The 11,715-nt window shown below is 51.5% G+C and overlaps 1 protein-coding gene across 1 annotated transcript; it reads right to left on the bottom strand.

The window, feature by feature from the left end:
- Positions 1–215: 215 nt before the first annotated feature.
- Positions 216–2,468, bottom strand: LOC149347651 (uncharacterized). Its single transcript, XM_089587247.1, has one exon. The coding sequence runs from the start codon at positions 2,308–2,310 to the stop codon at positions 274–276; it is 2,037 nt and encodes a 678-aa protein (XP_089443373.1). The 5' UTR covers positions 2,311–2,468; the 3' UTR covers positions 216–273.
- Between the last annotated feature and the right edge of the window lie 9,247 nt (positions 2,469–11,715).

Genomic DNA, 11,715 nt, shown 5'->3' with positions numbered 1-11,715 from the left:
CGTAATTTCCTTTCCTCAAATACAATTCTCACTTTCTTCATTACCGGCCCTCTTTGTCTTCTTTCACTCCCACTTCCTCCCTTCCTCTACGGTGCGGTTCAGGTGTCCACCGAAATGACAGAGAATTACTGCACCATTTCTTTTCCTCAAAACGCGTTGCGTTCAAAGGGCAAGGCATCGCGCCGAACGGGTGGTGGCGTTCCGTGGATGGTGGTGGTGATTTCTTTTATTCTCCCAAAACAGGGGACCAGTCCAAGGACCGGTTGCGCTGGCTTAGAGGAGGTCGGCGGGGATCCCTTGGGATGTCGCGGCCTCCACCGCGCGCTGGATAAGCCGGCGTTGGTCTGCCGGCTCGGAAGTACGCAGGAGAGACTCCCACGTCTCTGGGGTGTTTGGGTTGTTTGTGTTGTGATGTGTACAAGTCCACACCATGTGTATGAGAGTGGCTGGAGTTGAGCAGTGTTTGCACATGGGGTCTATCTGTTGCGGAAAGATCTTGCTGTATAAGAGGGGGTATGGAAAACTGCCAGTTTGTAGTTTGCGCCATTGGACGGCCTCGCGTCTTGTTAGATCACGGTGTGCGGAAGGATAGAGACATCTTTCGAGCCGGTAGTGCTGTAGTATGTCCGTGTAAGTGGTGAGTAGAGAAGCGCGTGAGATATTAGTGTCAGAGGAAGCAGGGAGGCCGATCACACACTCTGCTCGGCAGCTGAGATCTCGGGCGAGTGTGTGCGCCTGTGCGTTTCCGCTGAGCGACTCGTGGGCTGGGGCCCAAAGAAGTAAGCGAGAGTTGGAAGAGGGTGCAGTAGAAAGGAGAATGTGTGACGCCTGGCAAGAGATACGGCCAGCATCGTAGTTGCGGATAGCCTGTTGAGAATCACTGCTGACGACTTTGGTATTAGGGTCAGCTAGCGCTAGCGCAATGGCAACCTCTTCTGCTGCGGTGACTGTTTCTGGATTGCGAATGCTGCAGGCTGTGTACCAGCTGCGGTGAGGGGCGAGAGCTACCGCCACCGTCGCTGGCTTCGAGGGATGGTAAGAGGCGTCCGTATACGTGACGTCCGGACGTCCGCTGAAGCGTTTCTCGAATTGACGTGCACGGTCGGCCCGTCTCTCGGCATGGTGTTCCGGGTGCATCCGTTTGGGAATGGGAGGGATGCGGAGATTTTGGCGATATTCCGGGGTAAGTTCAGCATAACTTTGGGCCGCTCTCGGCGGGGAGATCCCAACTTGCTGCAGTACCGCTCGGCCAGCGTGTGTGAGCGAGAGCCGCTCGTATTGGGCAGTGAGGGTTGCTTCAATAAGTTCGCTCACGGTATTGGAGATTCCGAGAGCCATGAGCTTATGCGTAGCTGTGGACATGGGAAGGCCCAAGGCCGTCTTGTACGCTTTTCGGAGTGACGCCTCTAGCCGTTCGCTTTCGGCACGAGTGAGACGTAGGTAGGGTGCAGAGTAGGTGATGCGGGAGCAGATGAAGGCTTGAACGAGGCGCAGGAGGTTGGACTCTTGCATACCATGATGCTTATTGGAAACTCGCTTAAGGAGGCGTCCGATCTGTACCACCGACTGGTCGATGCGTTGGAGCGTGGTGTTGTTGCTACCGTTGGCCTGTAGGTGTAAGCCCAAGATCCTGATGTGATCTGTACGAGGGATCGGGTTACCTTGCACCTGGAGGTTGATCTCAGGATGTATGTTTGGAGGGCGTCGTCCCGGGGACGGGATGATTATATACTCTGACTTTGTCGCCGAGCAGGTGAGGCCAATTGTAATGAGGTAATCTCCGATCCGTTTGATTGCGTTCTGGAGAGTCTCCTCTATCTGGCCGTCACTGCCGTGCGTGATCCAAAGTGTGAGGTCGTCAGCATAAATGCTGTGGTGCAGGTGAGGGATGTCGGCGAGTAGCTTGGGAAGGCCTATTAGTGCAACGTTAAAAAGCATCGGCGAAAGCACGGAGCCCTGGGGCGTGCCGCGGTTTCCCGGAGAGATGATGGAAGGATCTGCCGTGCCGGTGTTTAGTTGTACTGTGCGGTCGGAGAGGAAATCTCGGACGTACGCATACGTGCGATGTCCGACACCGAGAGCCTGAAGTTGTTGAAGGATCGCTTCATGAAGGACGTTGTCGAATGCCTTGGCAACATCGAGGCCGACGATGACTTTCGTGTCTAGTGTACGTTTCATGACCACCTGATGATGGAGAAGAAGCATAATGTCCGTGGCCGCTAAATGAGGGCGGAAGCCGAACATTGTGTCTGGTAGTAGATGGTTGTCCTCGAGGTATCTCAAGAGTCTGGTGTGGATAACGTGTTCCATCAGCTTCCCAACGCAGGACGTGAGAGAGATGGGGCGGAGGTTGGCCAAGGTTGGTGGTTTTCCCGGCTTGGGGATGAGGACTAGATTCGCGCATTTCCACTCCTGAGGGATGGTACCGCTGGCCCAACATTCTTGAAGATAGTCGGTAAGAGCATGAATGGATGTGTCGTCCAGGTTCCTAAGCATTTTATTTGAAATGTGGTCGAGACCGGCCGCTGAAGTCGTCTTGAGGCGATTTAGTTCTGCTCGGGCCTCCGCAAGAGTGATTGGAGCGTCTAGGCCGGGATTGTCAGCGCCCTGATAGAAGGGGAGGTTGGTTGCTGGTTCGGGGCGGATGTAAGTATTTATAAGCTCTTGTTTGAGCTCGTCTGGCGTGCCAGGATACTGGTGGAAGATTCGCTCGAGCTGTTGGCGTGTTTGGAGTTTGCCTCCAGCTGGGTCGAGTAAATGTCGAAGGAGGTTCCACGTGTTACGAGTGTTTGGAGTCTTGTTCATCTGGTCACAAATGTTGTGCCAGCTCTGTCGAGTCAGTTCGATTGCATAGTTCTCGATATTCGTGTGTGCGCGCGCCAGTCTACGTCGGATATCGCGGTCCCATTTCCGAGTGGCAAGTAGAGCTTCGAGCGACTTCTTGCGCTCCCATAGATGGGCGTAGTAGCGGTCGCAGTGGGGAACTGTGTCCTCTAACTCGACGGTTTTTGTGGCGTCGGCCACTTGTTTGACAATTTCGGTTGTCCACGCCTTGATGTTAGTAATAGTGGGATGTTTGTCATGCTGTTCCCTGTGCATCCGGAAAGAGTCCCAGTTAATCACCTGAGCCTCCCGTGTACATTGCCTGGTGGGCTCATGTATGACAATCTCGAGCACAAAGTGATCACTCCCGAAATTTTCGTGAATGTGGCACCAAGTAGCTTTAACTGCGGAGGTCGTAAAGGCAAGATCCGGAGTTGTATCTCGGTGTAGGCCCGTACCTTGTCTAGTGGGGTAGGAGACGTCCGTGATGAGGGTCAGCTGATGCGTATGCCAGTCATTCCAAAGGCGTCGGCCTTTAGCCGAGTCGTAGTGGTAGCCCCAAGCACGGTGATGCGCGTTGAAGTCACCGAGGATGAGGAGGGGTTGTCCCTGCGCTAGCTGCTGGGCTTTGAGGAAAAGAGGACCGAAAATATCCCTACGGGCTCGGGGAGGACTATAGACATTAATTACAAACAGACTGGTGCGACGCTTGCGCGAGGGCCGAGGTAATATTTCTAAGAAGACGTGTTCGGGGAAAGTTGGATTTAAATTGTGTTTGAGGACAGCGAGATTACGTTTGACGAGAGTGGCTAATCGAGGCTTTACTCGTTCCGATAGGTATGTAGTGTAACCGGCAAGTTGCGTGTTCTTGTCGCATTCCTGTAGGACTATTAGTTCGGGGCGATCACTCGCGGTGAGGAACTGCTCGAGGACCGGACGCTTACGCGCGAACCCGCGACAGTTCCACTGCCAGATGGTGGTGTTACCCGAGCTGTTCGCCATGATTAGGCTGGGAAAGCTGTGGGGTTGGAGCGGGTGTTGGCGCAGGGGCCACGGGTACCACAGCAGCGAGAAGTTTGCCCTGTGCTTCTATAGTTTTGCTCAGAATCTCAAATTGTCGTGTGACTTGTGAGCCGATTGTGTGGAGTGAGCGTTCAATGTGTGCTTCTAAAGCTGTGATGCGAGTTTGACTGAGGGCGCAGCTTTCCTCGATTTTGACAAAACGCGCCTGCCAACCATCCGTGGGGGAGTCAGTGTCGGGCGTTGCTTTGCGTTTTTGTGCGGATCGGTTGGGGGCAGCGATATCCATAGGTACTGTTTCAGGTGATCCCTGCGGATACGGGGGAGTGATTGTGGCCGTTGGCTTTTCGAGAGCCTCTACTCTGAGTATTAGTTGTTGGATGACTGCTGTCAGTTCCATAATTGCTTTGTGTGTGTCCAGAGTAGTGGGAGTCCCTCCCTGCGTACTCACCGGTTCATGACGTTGTCGTAGATCGGGTAGTGATGGTGGTAGCCCAGGTGGCTGTTGCAGAGGCTGAGAAGAGGCCCGTGTCTGCTGGACGACTGCAGGTGGCCCGGGCCTGGTCCGGGAGGTATCCTGAGACCCCATCCGTGGAGCGGGAGACTTGAGTGGCGGAAAAGAACTCGAGCGGTCTCGGGGCTGCCGTTGCTGGCTATCTGAGCGTTGCCGGTCCAATCGGCTGATGTGCTGGAGCGTGACCCGCTTGGCGGTCTCTTGGGACGAGTTTATCTGCCTCAGCTTTTTGGATTTTCTCCCACTTCCTGCGCTTGACTTCGTAAGGAGTCCTGAAGATTTCCCTGCAGCGACTATCGCCCGTGAGATGTTCCTTGCCACACAGGCGGCAGATTGGTTTGCACGTGTGGTCTTTGGTAGGATTGGATAGTCCGCAACCTCTACATTTAGTAGTTGGGCTTGCGCAAACGTCGGCTCGATGACCGAGCTCACCACAGTGAAAGCACACCTCGTATTTCTTCTTGAATAAGTTGCACCTATGGCGACTATTGCAGAAGTAGACCCAGGTAGGCACTTGGGGCTCAGCGAACGTGATGAGTACAGCGGTGGTGTTCCCTAGCCGCCGAAAATCCACAATGGGTGGGTTACGGTTGTCTTGTAACTCTGTTTGAATTGTATTTCGATCCAGTCGGAGATCGACGCCACGAATCACACCGCGGCTCGAACTATCATCTGGAGCGCAGTAGACGGATATCTCATACGCCTTGTTGTCGACGGTGATCTCTTTGAGTTGCATGACCCGTTCAGCTCTTTCGACGACTGGGGTGCAGTACGCGAAAGTATTCTGAATCAGGTTAGCTTGTATTAGGTCTTCGTGACGAACAGCGTCCCTGGTGAAGTGAGCAGCCGTGCAGATCGCTTCCAGTAGTTGGTAGGTTGTAATCTTGGAGAGTAGCAGTCCGCCGCGTGGGCGCACAATCAGCTTGAGAGCGTTGCTGGGTAAGCGAGGCTGGTTCGAAGCTACAGATTTCTTGGCTAGTAGGCGTCCTCGCTGCCGAGGCGTGAGTTCAGCTGTCATCTTGTTCACACGCAGCCCATTGGTGATTTGGGACGCTTGGCTCGGTCCCGCTTTGTCTCCAGGGAAATCGGGCACGGATGGCAATGATGTTGTTCGCGCTTCCCGGAGCTTGTTAACTTTAGTCAACCAATCACTGGCTGCTAATTCTTCTTGAGAAATTGGGATGCCTTCTACGGTGACCTTCATGACGAACTACGGCGCGCGGGCACGGTCCACGGCGCGGCCCAGCTGGCGAACGCTGCTGCGACGCAGGTGGCGAACCCCACTGCGACGCGGAGCTCCGTGTTCTTCGGCGCTGCGCGGTAGGCCTAGTGAGGCATCTGGCTTGGTCGCAGGGAAAAGATGACCTAAAATGGTCAAAATTCGTCGTACGTACTTCTGGTTGGTGTCCCTGGATTCCTCTCCTCTTCAGGAAACCGGTGATATCGATGAAATCATACCAGGATCTCACTGTCTAGGGTGAAGACACGAAATCAGCGGAGCTCATCTGGAGTGCGTCCGTTGTCACTCGCGCTCCCTCGTAGACCCTTCGCGTTCCGTGGACTCCCTCGCAGCACTACAACACGCTGTCGCATTCCAATCCTAAAGACGAAACTTAAGCCTCATTAATTAGACCTTAATTAGGGTTCAGACATTAATAATTAATTAAGCATTAATTAATGATTTCTCATCACTTAGTAATTAGTACTCAGTTATATGTGACGCCACCAGTGCCACAGAAGCAACGAAGGTGGTGTGGAAAACGCTTTCGCCTCTACGCACTTAAGACAGTCAAAGTGCCCCCTGAATTTTTGGTGTGGTATGACTAGAAAGGTTAATTAGGCTAATTGATTAATTAACTAATTAACAAAACTCAGTTTCACTTACTTGGAGCATCACTATACTATCGCTTTAATCGGTTGTATAGTTGCACAATTGGCCCTATTTGAAATTCGCACACAGTGACGTCACGACCATTGCGACCAATTGAAAAGCGTGACATTTCTGTCGACAACTCCTGCTTACAACGTCGAGGCATTAAAGGCTTCCGCCTTAATAAAGGATGACTCTACAGTTAGCGAGAGCTGCGGTGGCGACAGTAGAGCGCCTTTTTATTTTCTTTATTGTCTGTTCCAAGTACAGCGCCCCTTTATTGATTGTGGCTGAGCGCTGATCGCAGGGAAAAGTTTCTGCTTCTATCTATATGCAGTTTTCACTGAGAATTAATCAGACGACGACTAAATTTGCAACCAGCCCCAGCAAAAGATGCAAACTTCTTACGTCATACACAAATAACAAAAATTCAGGGGGCACTTTGTTGACCTAAAGTGCGGTGAGGCGAAAGCCTTAAGCGCAGTGTTGCTGCTTGTCCCACTGATGTGTGGTTAAGATGTTAAGCTAGGAGTGAACGTATAGAAGCCGTATTAGCTAGACGCACCTTTGTTCATTCCAAACCATCGAGCTGGCATGGCGGAGTGGTTAGCGGGCTCGTCCAATACCTCGCTCGTCTCGCACTCTGGAGACCCTGCTTCGATTTCCCAACTGGACCAATTTCCAACTCGGTTTTATTAATGCGAAAGCCTTTACTGCCTCATACTGTCGTTAGCAGACGCGTCGGCAGCCGTGTCGACAGACGCGTCAGCAGATTCGTCCGCCTTTCGGCGCCACTGCTTAAAAGGCTCAAGGTTCCAGCATGAATAAAGGCGCATATAGGGAATGCATGGGCTTCATAAATAAAACAAAAGGAGTAAAGTCATGAAAAGGGAAATAAAAATAAAAATAGGAAAATAAACAAAAATAATAACAAAATAAAGAGAAAATGTCAAAATAAAAAAAAACAATAAAATTAAGAAAAGGAGCAAAAATAAATACAAACAAAATATGAAAAATAAAAAAATAAAAAACAAACAGTGGCCAGGAAACGCTTTCGTCTTGCAGCACATTAGACAGCCAAAGTGCCCGGAATTTTTTATTTATGTGATCTGATTAGAAAGGTTGATTAGGCTTATTGGTCTTTAACATTGTCCTAAAGCCATCCATCATGTCCTGTCACACACCTGTCAAGTGATGGAACTCTTCAGAATATTCGACACCATGTCTATGAAACGTCTGGAAACGTCAATGGTTAATGATATTTAAGCACTACTTGCACATTTCGTGATATAAGTTAATGTATGGTTAGTGATAGTTAGCGTGACCTTAACTAGTACACTGATAAATTAGTGTTAAGGTAGAAGCGCAGTGCACAGTCTCATATGCCACTTCTTAACTACTAGTAATTACAATTTAGTCATTAAGTACAATGATATAATCATGAAATCCCATTATGTCATGTTCCGATGTCTTGATTGCACCCGATTGAGTATCGATTGGCTATTGATTGGCATATGCCCATATAAGGCATGCATCCGAAACGCGGAAACATTTGCTAACACGTCTTTGTCACGACAGTATGAGGCATTAAAGGCTTTCGCCTTAAAATTGTGAATAGGTAATTGGATTGATGCCGATGAGATGCGGTAGCATTCATCTTTCATTCGCCACTCTCGTTGTTTCTATTTCAATTGCGATTGCGCAACTACGCAATAAAATTCAGGGGGGGGGGGCACTTTGTTGACCAAAAGTGCTGTGAGGCGAAAGCCTTAAACACAGTGTTGCTGCGTGTGTCACTGATGTGTGGTTAAGACGTTAAGCTTTGCCTGTAAGTGTGGAACGCGACAGCGTCTTGCAACGCTGCCAGGGAGTCCACAGAACGCCATCGCCCGTTCGGCTCTACGCCTGCTCGACGGCAAATAGGTTTTTGAGGACAGGAAATATCTCGCATATCTCGGTGGACACCTGAATCTAACCGTAAGGGAAGGGAGGAAGAACACTCAGTAAGGCTGAGCAAGTCATTTGGCGACGGATTCAGACAGAAGCTTTTCCAAACCCCATCCTGCATTCTCTCGTGCACCCAGGGGAATATCATCCGGTTTGCAAATTATGCCACAACCCTAACGCAGAGTTCTATCACATATTTAGGGCCTGCCTTAATGGTCCAACTCCCTCTTTTCTGAGACTTTCCCTTTGAACGGAAGGCTGGCGCAGCAATCTTCTGTCATCTCGGTGGGCACCTGAACCGCACCGTGAAGGAAGGGAGGAACGCCACCAACCATTCGGCGTGATGCCTTGCCCTTTGAACGCAACGCTTTTTGAGGAAAGGAAATGGCGCAGTTATTCTCTGTCATCTCGGTGGACACCCGAACCACACCGTACAGGAAGGGAGGAACGCCACCACCCGTTCGGAGCGAAGCTACCGCCGCTTGTATGCCGGTCCTGTAGGAGGGCTTATAGAGTCTCGTTAAATCTCGTACGGTGCCCGGATGCTCTCGTTTGAGTGCCCGAATGAGTGGAATTCAGTGCCCGGATGTTGGTCCTCGGTCTCGGCGTGACGTCACCCCACTGCCGACAACGGGAGCCGAAAGCATTTCATGCTTAAAAAACCATGGCTCCTTGACGGATACTATTGTGAATGATTTCTTAAGAACCGAACGCAGTGTACTAAATGCATGTTTGTGTATGCATATCCAACTAGACCACCAGTTCGTCCTGAACACTGTACTAGAGTGTGTGGGCGTCTAATAATCTCTTTAGATAGGTTTGGTTTATTGGGGTTTAACGTCCAAAAGCAACTCAGGCTATGAGAGACGCCGTAGTGAAGGGCTCCGGAAATTTCGACCACCTGGGGTTCTTTACCGTACACTGACATCGCACAGTACGTGGGCCTCTAGAATTTCGCCTCCATCGAAATTCGGCTGCCGCGGCCAGGATCGAACCCGCGTCTTTCGGGTAAACAGCCCAGCGCCTTAACCACTGGGCCACCGCGGTGGGGCCTCCTTAGATAAGTCTGATTTGTACTAAAGTGTGTGGCCTAATAACCTCCTTAGATAAGTCTTCTGTAAGCAAAATCATCGTTACTTCCAAGAACGCAGCATATTTGTTCTTCTTATGAGGCTTCATCCCTGTGCTGCTCACAGTGACACCCGTCGCAGTGGCTCACTGATTAGGACCCTGGGCTACTGAGTCATACAGAGCTTCGAACCCGGCCTCGGCGGCCGCTATTCGGTGGATGCGAAACTTGGACGTCCGTGTCTTGCGCGATGTCAGTCACGTTAAAGATCACGAACTGGTCGACAGTATTCCAGAGCCCTACAGTGCGGTACCTTTTTCTTCATTCAGAGATGCTGGTGTTTCGCCTCTGGTGAAGTCGCACACACCAACTGGGGGGATTAGCCAGGATGCCTCGCGTCCACCGAGAAGTGATAGGTATCGCGGCTTTCATTTCCTCGTAACCAACTTTTTATGCGAAGCATACTAAAATAGCCCAACCCAGCTCCTCGAGCGCGGCGGTGTCGTTACCATTGACCTTTCGTGACCTCCATGTCATACCACGTGATGCGTGACGTCACAGCAGATGAAAAACGGGGGCCCAGCTCGCGCCGTCGCGCGAGGCGTCGCGACCAAGGAGGACCACGTGATGCGTGACGTAACGACATAGGAGAAACGGGGCCCCAGCTCGCGCCGTCGCGCGAGGCGTCGCGACCAATGTGTTTCCTGCTTCTGCCGCTAGGTGCGCTGTAGTGAACACGTGATGCTGGAGCGGCGGTATACAAGGGGGTGCGCCCTCTCTGCTAGGCGTACACGGTATAGAGATGCCTCCTGGAGACAGGGCTGCTCGTTGGAATGAGAAGCAAAAGTTGCGGCGTGCTACAGAGACTGATGAAGAGCGTGAAGAACGCCTAGCCAAGCGGCGTGCTCGATATGCAACTCTGCGACAATATGCTTCGCATCTGACTAGGCTTAACCTAAGCTAAGCCTCAGCCATTTTTTTCTCTAATTTCGGCGGCTCTCTCATTCACCCTCATTCCTGAAGTAACTTTTTATGCGTAGCATATTGGAATCACTAAGTTCAGCCCTTGGGCGCGGCCGGGCAGCCACCAAACCACGTGACGTCAGGTGGTTTGGTGACGTCAGGTCACGAGGTGACGTGACGTCACCAAACCACTTAAAAAAAGAAAAACAAAAAAAAGAGAACGGCTGAGAATGGTGGCGGTTGCCACCGCCCCGTTTCAAAGGGGGCGCTCCTATCCATCCATCCATCCATCCATCCATCCATCCATCCATCCATACGTCACGGAGGAAAAGCTGCTGAGAAAATCGAGTGCCGCCAAGCAATACCTCGCGCAAAAAGACCGCGCAGTATGCAACGCATTCTTGGCTTAACCAAGCTAAGCCTGGGCATCTTTTTATGCGAAGCATATTGCTAGAGCTACCACTCACGCCGTCGGCGTGGGACCCCTAGACGTCACACCACGTGACACCGTGACGTCACACCACGTGACACCGTGACGTCACACCACGTGACATCGGATGAGAGAGGCGGCCTCCACCTCGCGCCGTCGCCGTGGGACCCCTAGCCGTCACGCCACGTGACACCGTGACGTCGTCGTGACGATGCCATCGCACAGACGCCGGAATGTCCTCGAGCGGCATTCCCGCGCATTTCGAACGCGCGTTCACACTCGGTGTAGGTGAAACGCTCGCTCCACCGGGCAGGCAGACGCGGCTTCCATGGCAATCCAGGCGCTCACCCAACGCGCGTCTCGGGGTTAGTCGTCCTTCCGCTGTAGCCATGCCGTTGTCTTCCCCCACGACGAAGGCTTCTAGTGGTTGTATTAAAATGACCAAGTATGCAACCAAGGAAAGCCATGTATTACCAAGCCTAGCCACCAATATGCTTCGCATCTGACTAGGCTTAACCTTAGCTAAGCCTCAGCCATACTTTTTTCTACTTTTTTTGAAAAACATCGATCACAGCCAGGTTTCACCTCGATGAAAAATTTAGCTGCGGTTTTACTGTTGAATCTGGTTAGGGAGTGGAAGCTGTAGTGCATCGGGCAACTAGACGCGGTTTGGCGTCTGTGAGCGTGTTCCAGAGACAAAAATTCAGGGGGCACTTTGTCTAAAGTGCGTAGAGGCGAAAGCGTTTTCCGCACCACTTTCGCTGCTTCTGTGGCACTGGTGGCTTGACATATAATTGAGTACTAATTACTAAGTGATGACAAATCACTAATTAATGCTTAATAACTGATTAATGCCTGAATACTAATTCACTGCTAATTAATGACGCTTAAGTTTCGCCTTTACGAGTGGAACGCGACAGCGTGTTGTAGCGCTGCCAGGGAGTCCACGGAGCGCCACCACCCGTTCGGCGCGACGCCTTGCCCTTTGAACGCAACGCTTTTTGAGGAAAGGAAATGGCGCAGTAATTCTCTGTCATCTCGGTGAACACCTGAACCGCATCGTAGAGGAAGGGAGGAAG

Source organism: Amblyomma mixtum, chromosome 4 (assembly GCF_055824585.1).
Source record: "Amblyomma mixtum isolate Tamu chromosome 4, ASM5582458v1, whole genome shotgun sequence".
NCBI classification, from domain to species: domain Eukaryota; kingdom Metazoa; phylum Arthropoda; class Arachnida; order Ixodida; family Ixodidae; genus Amblyomma; species Amblyomma mixtum.
Note: the sequence above shows the minus strand (reverse complement) of the source record. Positions and strands in the feature narration are given on the sequence as shown.

What these genes read in the sequence shown, in the direction of transcription:
- LOC149347651 (XM_089587247.1), bottom strand. Translation starts at nt 2,310, where the DNA reads ATGGAACACGTTATCCACACCAGACTCTTGAGATACCTCGAGGACAAC.